General features: G+C 34.8%; 1 protein-coding gene across 1 annotated transcript; it reads right to left on the bottom strand.

The window, feature by feature from the left end:
- Nucleotides 1–3256: 3256 nt before the first annotated feature.
- On the bottom strand, nt 3257–11764 carry LOC106119250 (uncharacterized). Its single transcript, XM_013314166.1, has 8 exons — nt 11704–11764; nt 11374–11535; nt 10453–10616; nt 8394–8604; nt 5302–5346; nt 4407–4524; nt 3964–4151; nt 3257–3755 (listed from the first exon to the last, which is right to left on the bottom strand). The coding sequence occupies exons 1-8, from the start codon at nt 11762–11764 to the stop codon at nt 3643–3645; spliced, it is 1062 nt and encodes a 353-aa protein (XP_013169620.1). The 3' UTR covers nt 3257–3642.
- Between the last annotated feature and the right edge of the window lie 294 nt (nt 11765–12058).

Here is a 12058-nt window from a genome sequence, read left to right as displayed (position 1 = left end):
TTAGACATCATCCAGTTCTAGCTTCAAATTATAGGATTAGTTCAGTCTTACTACCGTAGTAAGTTATTTTATGGTTACTAAAATAATAACCCCTTAAAGGTATATTATAGAGGAAATTCCTAATGATGGGCTTAGATCCATTTATGCGTGACATAATCAAGTTCACTCGCCGTAAAATGTCAATGATAATTGTAGATAATTATAATATTTCTGCTGTGTAAATAACGTGGCGTTTTATTTGATGCGTTTATTGATTTTATAAACACTGTTTTTGTTTAATCACAGACTATATATTTTGTACTATTAAAGTAATGAACCATACAAACAGTAAGTAAATCTGTATATAAATTTCACAAACACGTTGTCAGAATGTCAAAGCCCGCGCGAGTTAACTCGATAATAATGTACTAAGCTATATGCATAAGTAAATAATATGATTGTCGGGATTGCTGTTGCTGGTGTTGCCACAAAAAATGAAAAGGATTTGCGAGCGGCAATCATTTTCGCTGTATACATAAACTGATTACGCGAGAGTCGAAATAACTTCGTTTGAGCATTTCGGTTTGGAATATGTCTTTTCTAATTTTGTTTGCGAAAACGACGACTTGCTTATTTGCAAAACCATCAAAAAGAATTTCTCAAATAAATCTGCTTATCTTAAACCGTAATGTATGAATATTTTTTTACATTAACCTTTTAAATGAAATTCTTAGCGAGCTTATGTTTTCATTACATCAGCATGCCTCTCTCTCTCTCTCTACTGAATGTAAATCGTCTTTTGTAAAAAATACATACCATTTTTGAATAAGAAAGTATAACGCATTAATCAAAACTTACCCCCTGTCACTCAGGTTCATGTTAATAACAGATTTTAGTAAAAGTCAATTTACTTTTGTAAAGTTTATTAATACTTCCTTCCATCGTGTTACAATTATTTACAAAATACAAAAACAAAATGGTAACCATCGGACAGACGAACGAATGTTCGATAACCCGTCCTGCTTAAACGTACGCTCGTACAAATTATTTGACGAAATTACATTTATAACAATGAATCTACGCATTATTTTAAGGAACATAGCTAGGTTTAATCCATCTATAACTTACTATAGTAACCGGTATCATCTACTTTACAAGTATTAAGGAATGGAAAGGCTTCAAACAGCTCCACTGACTCTCATATGTCTTGTGTTAGCAATAAGTCAATCATTTAAAAACAACTATGTCACCTATGATACCCTGGTAGTAAGAAATCTTTGCAAGAGCAAGACTCTTCAACATTATCTGATGTACAAAATAATCTAAATATTTTATGTAGTTAACCGGAATGTAAAATAATGGAAATGACATCCTTTGATGTATCTTCCTGTAGAATAATAAGTATACAAAGCTTTGCTAACTTAATATTAGCGATATCCAAGCGCTAAATTGAGCTGCCAAAATGAATTTATTCATTTTATTATTGAATATTATTTAGTCTCCGCATTACATTAAAGTTGACACTAAAATGAAATGTATTTGGAAAGGAAATGAAATAAAAACTATTTTTTTTACATTTAAAAATAATCGTTATTTTTTTAAAGATTATAAAATGAGATGAGAGTCAACATAATTATAGTCTTCGTAAGAGTGTTTACATTGAAAACAATTGATAGATTTATTAATATTTTAATATTATTTGTCGTTATTATCTAGATTATATTTAATATGCCTTTTTTCATCAGAAACATGAATATTAAATTATAATCATAACTCATTATAATCAAACTCACTTAAGTAATATTTAATTCACTGCATTCCTAATAAGTTATACTTTTCGATTACTTTTTGGTAACTAAAAATTCTACGTAGAAAGAGAGAATTTTATTTTCATTACAACATTTATAGGATTGCGAAGTTTATAACTTTGGTAATTAGGAAAGACTTTTCTGTTAAAATATTTAAAAGCGCAAAACTTTTTCTCTCGTTTCGACTGTACTACGCAGTTGTACCGTTAATCTGATAACTAGATGTTATAAAAAAATTGCGCAAACTGCTCGAGCGATAAGCATCTCGCGTCATCCCTGAAGGATAGATGTAAGTTAAAGATATCGTCGTATTCTCAGGGCCTTTCATTTAACCCAATTTACTGAGAAAGAGCATCAAGTTACGTCAGTTTACGGGGAACAGTTGCGACGGCGGCGTAATTGTTGCCAACCCTAATTCAGACCGTGTAACTTTGATCGCGTTTTTATGCAAATCGTTTGAGCAAAACGAGACATTCGTACATTGAGCGCGCTTGCTTTGTATTGAGGCATTTTTATATTACGCCCTAATGAAAGGCCTAAATAAACATTACGTTTTCATTACGAAAAAAGGTTTGCTATTTTAAATGTTTAGATTTATAAATTGCCTCACTTTTATGAATAAAATTATAACGAGGAATGTTTTTTCTTAAGTTTATTTATACAACGTGAGCAAGTTATGAAACTTTATTAAATTTTATTTAAACAAATACCAGCCAAATGTTAAAGGAATGTTGGAATAGTGTTCATAGTACACCTATTATTATCTCTATTTTTAGTCTGTGCATGGAATTTCACACGGCTCGTAAATTATTAGAACAAACCATTTTTTTTACTTATTGTTCAAATAATGATCTCTTATAATTGAGCAAACTTAAAATAATTCTTAAAACGTGAGCAAGCTTAAATAAATAGTGAGATGATTCTGATGAAAATAGGTGATTTATTATAAATAACCACTAACATTTGTTCTAGGAACAAAACAAACAATTTTATCACCGAATTCGGTAGAACAAGAACTAGTTTGATAATTAAATGAACGCAAAATTTTAATATTTACATCAATTTAAAATATTTACAATGATTTTTGATTTCAATTTATTCTAATATTACGTATCAGTTATTGTATTTACATAAACTGACAATTTACAATATTTGCAGAAACACTTCATAAATACAACAACATTAAATAATAAATTAAATTAAAAAAAATAAAATATACATTAAATTATTATCACAATCGTAAACAATATTTAAATATTTGATAAGCGTTTTGAATTAAAATATATAATATTAAAAAAAAATATCACAATTTTCAAATAACTATTTAATGCTTTAAAAATGAAATATCAATTTGTTAAATTACTTTACATAACAATAAAATTATATTTATGCATATTTTATAAAATCTTTCCTATTACATACTCGTATATAATAGCTCAGAAAAAGCAGTTGTTTAAAACTTTCATCTTATTACGAATACATCAAATTCTGTTTCGATCAATTTTGTAATCTGTTCGTAATTAATCTTAAATCTAATTTTCACTCGATCACCAAGTCCTTTGTCCTTTTTGTTAATTATAACATGTTTCTAACGATTCTTATTGACTAGTTCATTATTAGAATAAACAGTTTCTGTTCGGAGAAGCAAGAAGCCTTTGTTTCTCTTTTTATCACCACTGTGCATGATTACATCGGGAAACTTCCACATATATCAAAAGGTTCTAATAATTGATTTCTATTGTCTTACGGTCATTACGTTGTTGTTGTGATTAATTTGTAGAGGCTAGAATTGTAGCACTTATTACAATCAAGTAAACAAAAGCTTCTGCTATGTAAAGTGGGGGGTTCAATGCAATCATCTGCAGGTGAGTGAGGAGAGGAGGTAGGTGAGCAGGGCGCAGCTGAGCTGTGACGTCAACAAATACGACGCCGCGCGGTTGCTCGTCTGCATCGCGGCTGGGTGCTCGCCTGTACAACCAAAGTCTCTATTACTTCTTAAACTAACCGATTATGACGGTTTTAAGGTTCAAGTTCCTTGCTGTGAAGATTTACGGTAAAAACAAACCCTTGGGAAAAATTTGCCTAACCTTACCAAGGTCTACAAAGGGTTGCAGAGAAGATGCTTAGAAGAACAAGTTAAATGGTTAGTGTAGCATGTTCTGGCGTAAATACTCACCGTTCAAAACGTGCACTGAAACTGATGCGGGGTGCGCATTATTGGGCACGCATGTGTAGTTGCCGGAATCGGCTAACGCGGCCTTGGTGACCAGCAGTTTGCTGGTGGTACCACCCTCGGTCTTCTCCGTCTCCAGGCTGATGCCGCCGCGCGGCGAATCAAAGTCCACCACCGAGTTTCCATGGTACCTGATTCAGTATATACAAGTTAAGTTTGGTATATTTTCTACTTCTCCTCAAGTGCACATCGAGGATTCCTGTGGTGATTGCACCAAAAATAATTCGTTATTTCATTTTTTAGTATCTTTTTATTTTACTATCCTCGTCATTGCCATTCTATAACGAGAGCGAAGATTTTTTTAACTAAGTTCTTATCAAATCATACGCGATACAAATACATTAATCAAGTTAGCCGCCTCCGTGTCACAATTATGGAAGTCTCACCATAGGACAGAGGCACTGGACGGCGGAGAGGAGTGGACGTTGACAGAGCAGGTCAGCGAGATGGTGCTGCCTTTTTTCACGTAGACGTCCTGAGAGCCCCAGATAGTTGCCGCTGCCGCTGCAACAATACATATTATTTCCAATGAAAACAAGAATTTCATCATAAAGACAAAGTAACAAAGCACTCACGATAACACTGTGTGGTTAACGATTACTTGATTTGATATTTTCTAACTATGAAAAAGCCCGACACCCTTATGATAATCAAAATAATATACACACATAAAACTACTTGATGAAAGAAATTATATTCATTATATTGAGATTAGTTTTCATCATGTTCTAATTATATAAATAAAAACAATTAGCAATTCCGTGGTTTACGTATCGACGTATTTTTACGAAGCGATCAATCGTTCCGGTGAACGAAATTGCTCACTAAATTCACATAAACCGCATTAAGTCAATTTACTTAGGTTTAATTGAATTTAGATCGTACGGTTTTCGTTGTGGACAAATGTGGTCCCGTATATTTATGGGCTTTTACTAATTGTAGCATTACTTATTTACCTTTATACTCGTAGTGTTATCTTTTATTGTTGTTAGTTGGATCTATTAGTTGAGATATTTTAGGTAAGACATACTAAACCCTTCCTTTGTGAATTCATTTATACTATATTAAATGATACGCTTAGTAACAATTATATTATGTTATTAAACATAATATCACCAGGAAATGAAGAACCACATAAAGTAATACTGAATATGAAGCGATAAATCAGGAGAGCATTTTAATGCAAAAAGATATGTAAAACAAAAAGACGACTGGGAATCAACAGGCTTGAAATGTATGAAGGCTAATGAATAAACAAAATATTATAGGAATGGAAAGTACCTGAGGAGCGGGCCGGTGGCGGGCTCGCGGGGGTGTGGGACTCATCTGGAATTCACAAGACAATAGCTTAGGAGAGGAGACGAGGAATATAAACTAGCACATGCCCTGGTGACGGCGACGGCAGCGCACACCGCACACCGCACACCGCACAAGGCACGTCTTGCCAACGCGCACTTACAAATAAAATTTCGAAGACGGAAGTAATTTGATTTACGACAACGTCTTAGTAAATCATTTGCATTAGCATTTGTTTCTGTGTTTTCTTCATCAATTAACAAAAACAGCAACAAAAGGTAAATAAGACCGAATACTGTGTAAAAACAGCCGTCCAATAATCGAAAGTTAATGTTGAATGCGCCGAAGCAATTCTTCTTTATAAAAATCGTAATGTGTAAAATATTTTATGTCCCTCAGAAGATTAATTAAGCAGGATAATGTTTCAAAATTAGTGAATTAATATTTAAAACGTATGTATTTTATTTTATAATAAAATTATTTCTCTTTAATCATCCAGTAAATTAGTTTTATAAAGACATTAAGCTACTGTTGCAGACTTAAATTAAAAATATTTTAAAGTGTTAATGGAAACGTGCAAACAACAACAACAGTAAAATACGAAATAAAACAAGTAAATTTCTATATTTAAAGTTCAGTTAATTACATTTATATTTCAGTTTGAAAATAAGGCATAAGAGATGAAGGAAAAGTTTTTCTATTAGTTAACACAATTAAGCTGATACGGCTGTTTAGAAAGTGTCTAGACTTGATGTTGTTATACTTCTGTAACTAGATAACTTAATGTCATTAAACATTTATTTGCAAAATGTACACTATGAATTATATTTTCACTCTCTACACTACAGATATATCAATAATATAAAATGTAGCCTTAACATTTTCAGTACAAATGTTAATATGAAAGGGACTGAATAGCTGGCGGACGATTTATAGGTTATCATATGAAATATATGTATATCGCGCTTTTGTCGGACATTTTTCAGCGTAACAAGCGCTGTAATTGGCACTGAACAGAATTTGAGAGGGTACATCAGGCGCTGGAGCGTGCTGACAGATTACGGGCATTCTACTGCCTGTGAGGGAGAATTTTTTATGTACTTATACGTCTGCTCACTGTCGTTGATGCAAATTTCATAAAACATACTACGATTATCTATACTACTATTACAAGGATGAAAAATTTGATAGGCTCCGAAACTAATGAACCGATTTAAAAAATTCACTATTTGGAAGCTACACTATTCCCGGGTGACATGGGCTAATACCTATTATTAGTTTTTTAAATGAATTCCGCACTTACAAATTTTTGTAACACAATCTTAAATGGAAAGTAATAAAAAATGTAAATAGATTTTTGAATCGCCAATAGCCTAAAGGTAAATGACCCGGTCTGCAAAACACGAGACGGAAAGTAAATTTGGCTGTACGGCTAATTACTATTTATTATCGATAATTAACTAAAAGTTATGCGCTGTATCTATAGGATGGACATTACGTAAATATAAAAGATATTACTTTGAAATTTCCTTTATCAAGTAGTATACAATTATCAATGAAAATGAGAACGAGCTATAAGTAATCATCGGAGCAGAAGAAATTATACAAAAGGATGAAGCAATTGCGTGAAACTTGAAAGTTTAATCGGTTATTCGACTCAGTTAGTAAGAGTTAGTAAGAGATAACTTTACCGAACGTCCTCCGCGGCCGAGCTTCAAACTTTCATTATTATTCCAAATTGAAACCATACATTCCGCTGATTTATAATACACTGAATTTCCAATGTTTTTTATTAATTGTATTTATAGATATTTTACTTATATTGCAACCTTTTTGCAATTTAGCTGTTTTTCCCTTTATTTTTTTTGCTTTTTTTTGTTAACTTTAATCGAAATCTATTTATAAATAATACTCTACATTAAACTTTATTAATGTTTTTGCTACTTCCTTTAAGGATAATGTTTTCTTAAAAGTCCTGCGATTCGTTCTTGGATCTTTCAAAACATTTCACCTAATTATAAAACAAAGGTTAAAACATCAAAATTTCCATGGTCCTAATTTTCTTTGAACACCCTTTGAATCATTTACTTTGATATTTTCGCTTGAATTATAATGTGCGTCATGATTTTAAAAGACCTGATCTTGTTCACTCCAGAGACAAGGTTTGCCTTTAAGATGCCGTTAAATTATTCACTTTATCGAGCATTTCGGCGGCCTTTTGTGACGTCACGTCTTGTTTATTAAATTTTAAAGCGTCAATTTCATTTTAACGTAAATATTTCAAGAAGCAATTTACAAGTTTATAGCGAAAAGATGTCTTAATTACACTGCGGCCTGGAATTATAATAGTTACTAAAATAAGCTAATATTATATTGTTCAAGATAAAGAAATATCATTGACGAATCGTAATGAGATTAGTAGTCAAACATTGTAAGTAAAACAGTACAGACACAGAAAATCATAAGTAAATTAAACGCAAAAAATTGTTAGGTAGATTGTTCTTCCAACTTAAACATCACTTTCAGAAAATTGTTTTCGTCTTTCATAATTGTATTAACCAAGAAACATCTCATATTGCCTAAGCTTTATCTTTGTAAGCTAACTGAGGATATTCTCGACAGGCTAAACTCGTCATAATTTATGAAGTAATATTTCTAACCGAAATATATTCGCTGCACGCGTCAGCAGTAGTGAGCAGTAGTCGGTAGTAGTCGGCAGCAGTCGGCAGCAGTCGGCAGTAATCGCTCCTGACTTAAACTAATGACGGACGCTTTGTATCGTGGCATTAGCTGCTTCTTATAATATGACAGCAGACGAATGTGAGATTACGTACTCATATTTCCTCGGAGCTTTATAAAAATAACTTGTATGACGCAAGCTATCAGTAAACCGAAGCCGGAAGAGTTAGACAGAATATAAATGAGAAAATGATATGGTCTTGAAACAGTTGATCTATGATCAAGTAATTTCTAACATCTTTCGTTCTTCGGCGATGTCTCCTACGTTGTGGTCAATTGACATTGAGTAAACTGCTTGTTTTGTCTCCCTTTGTCTTCTTTTAACTAATAACAAGTACCTTCAACATTAAGCACGACGGCCATATTGATCTTGGGCTCTGTGTTGATCTGACACTCGTAGACGCCGGCGTCCCGCGGCTGCACGTAGTCCACCTTAAGGTCCCAGTCGTCAGAGGGCTCCGGATGCAGCACGCTGAAGCGCGCGTCCCCCGTGTACGTGAAGATGTGTGACGTCAGAATGTGAAGATCTCGCTTCCTCATCCATGACACCTGCACACAAATGTTATTGTTAAAACATGTTGATTTGCTTTGATTGTTTGTTGTTATTATAAAGTCTAAGTTAAGAAATTATGCGATTAGCTTTTGAAAATGAGATGGAAAAAAATTGTCTCGCTTAGGCGTTACTTAATTTTATTATTTTAAACGTTGTAAAAAGGCTGTGGACGCTCCATCTTGCTTAATTACGGCGCAGGCTTACGCCGGCTCAGAGCGAGCTTACTCTAATTACGCCTAAAAACAAAAACCCAACAAAGGGAAGGGAATTTATTCTCTAATTTCTCAGCCGAAGCTTTAGAATTAAAAATATAATTCCGACGTCCATTGTTGGTGGTATTTTAATCAAAATCCAAGTTCTTAAGGTTTCGTGAAGATGTGAGGTGCTATTTAATTTCAAGTGCTACACAAATTAGGTTGCGTCAGAGCGGGCGGCTCAGTCCAAGCCGCGCCACCACGCCGCCACGCCGCCACGCCGCGCCGTGGATTTGCGGAAAACAAACTTGAACAATTTAATGTTCTTATCCATATTAAAGTTTACTGTTGCATATTTTTTATTTTTATCATTTTTATAATAAAATATTGTACATTATATTTCTACCTTACCAAAATTTACTTTCAGTTACAAAAACGTGACAAGTTTTGGCATTTTGACAGTGGCATCTACATTAACATTTTGTACGATTAGCGCATTGCAATAAAAATATATTATTCACATTTCTTACATCTCTAAGAATATACTAGAATAACAGGAAATATGAAGTGCCTACCGACACTTGGCAAACAATATATCAGAATGCATCGCGAGACATGTCAGTGGGCTATTTATTTGGTGGAATGGGCTGCGGATCCGGCGACCATTAATATAGCGGTCAGCGGAGCGGCGCTGAGTAGGGATATCGGCCCAATAACAGGATCGACACTGAAAAATGATATGCGGGAGAGGTTTGCAGGTGCGGGACTGATAGCGACCTCTGTCGCCCACTCGACAGTACAGTCTACACACTGCCTGTGTAACAGGGAACATATCGTATTCATAATATTCTTCACTGACTTTGTATGAGGTCAATGCGCATTAAATATTATTCCCCAAATTGTTTAAGAACGAAGAATCTGTAATATTGTACTTTCTAATGATTTTAACGTTATAAATACATTCTTGTTTACTTTGTATTCCGTGTGCTCGTCCACTCCACAACTTCCTCGGCCGGTATCCGTTAACGGCTAATTTATTCATAATATTATAACAAAATATCATTTTCTCGACGACGCGGCCTAGTTTTTATTCCAAGGGTGCCCCGGGGACAGCTAAATGTGAACTGGACTCGAGGCTGGGGATAATGGCCAGTTTGTAAATAAATAACAAGTAACAGATGTAGACACTGGCCGCCCCCGCGCCCCGCGCCCCGCGCCCCGCGCCCCGCACTCCTGCAGCCACTTCCCACGCTACGCACGTATTACATTTGAATTTTATTCCAATACTATGAAATTTAGGCCCCGAGAGGCTATGAAAATGTTTATGAAGTTTAGATTTTCTGGTTATTTCAGGTAGCTACGGCGCGATCTAGACTGACGTCGAAATATCCAATTTTCAATCACGCTAACGGCACGGCATTTCCATGAATATGCTAAAATATTCAACCAACGCCGATACACAGCTTTACAGTTTATTTTCTTCTATTTAATAACGACTTAAACTTACATTTTTGACGACTTATTTTCTTTGAATAATTTTACAAAGCACATTAATTATGTTAGGACTTTAGCTCGCCACATCCCAGTTTTCCAAAAACGCTGACAAGATCATTCATCATTTTGTAGGTCCTTGTTTGGCTATATACTCACAGTTCTGTTTCCTATGTGCTTGGCGCGGCATCGCAACACGGCAGACTGTCCCACCACCGCGGACACGTTGCGTGGCGACACGTCGTCAAAGTAGGGCCGCTCGCGACCTTCCGTCAAGCCCGCAGCCCCGCTCCCACTGCTACCACCTGGCACCACACCGACACCTGTACAACACAATCATTTTATAACAAGGCTTTCTTGACCATAACTCTTTTTTGTAACGAGATACTTAAAAGCAAGTCTAAAGTGATGTTGATTTCAACAAAATAACTGTCTTGATTAAAGAATATACATCTTCAAACGTCACAAATAATCGAGTTGGATAATTTTACAACATTTTTCTCTCGTTGCATTTTTGGTGTACGTTGTGTATTTGGAAAAAAATGTTCATTTCTAAAAAATTTCGACTGTACAAAAGCATCGTTATTAGAGTGTCATGACACACTCCGTTCGTTTCCGGCGGGCGCAGGTCGTACTCTCTGCACCGGAAATAAGAACGAAGCCTTTGCCCGCCCATTTACACTGAAGACAAGGGGAGAATGTACGTGTACAGTCGCTACCTCGGCCCACCAAACTAGCGACAATTCTTATTAATTTAACGTATCCTTAATTACAAAATATGTACATTTAAATGTTGTTAAGTCAAGTTTATGATAAGGACATTCATTGAGCCAACTTCTATTAAACGATAAAGACGATATCTATGAATAATAAGCGTAAAATTTTATAATGAGATCATTAAACTTTTTGCAAATATTTACAACGCTCGTAACTGTAATATACGGTGTAATTTGTATAAAACAACGTGCAATTCCATTTCTCTTTTCACTCTGGCAAGCATCAACGAATATTTTCTTTTCTTTAATGAGGCTAATTTAAAATTTTGTAATTTCTGCTGTTTTCGTGGCCACACAAAGTTACAGTTTGCGGGGCACCAAGAAAATGGGAATGACAGCGATGATGTTCTTTTGTGCGGCGAAGCGCGCGAGCCGGGGGGCGGGTGCGCGGTGGTGCGGTGGTGCGGGAGCAGGCTTTGTCTTGTGTATGCTAGCAGTAGCTCCACAGCCTTCTTTACATCGCGACCTAACAACTACAAATGTTATTTGATCTGATGATGTATTTGTCTTTTAATAACTTTGTTGAGTGTTTTTTTTCTACCTTTTCAAGTTTAAACATGAAAATACATGGCTCTTCTTTTAGTATTCAGATATTTTCCTTTTTGAGAACTTGTAGTAAAATCTCCTCGCTAACTTGTAACAAACAGGAAACATAATTTGATGGCATCACACTCCACGTCTTCTATTTCCTTCATTATGTCATTGTGTTGTTAGAAATACAATCCTTATCGAAATGTTCCATTTATTGCGACTACCCATTTCCAGGTATGCGGTACGTGTTAGGTGAAATTTTGACATATTCTTGTTATGAAACAGGAGATATTGCGGGGTCGTTCGTGTAATAATGTGTGGTTTCAAATTACAGGCACGTGTACCACTCCCCGTTATTTATTATTGTTTAACTGTAATATTATATATTGATACTCTATTATGGCTTTCGCTTTATCTTCTTACAATATATTTGTGTACACGACGTCCATGTTAGGCAT

Source organism: Papilio xuthus, unplaced genomic scaffold, assembly GCF_000836235.2.
Source record: "Papilio xuthus unplaced genomic scaffold, Pxut_1.1 DF827461.1, whole genome shotgun sequence".
In the NCBI taxonomy this organism is placed as follows: Eukaryota; Metazoa; Arthropoda; class Insecta; order Lepidoptera; family Papilionidae; genus Papilio; species Papilio xuthus.
Note: the sequence above shows the minus strand (reverse complement) of the source record. Positions and strands in the feature narration are given on the sequence as shown.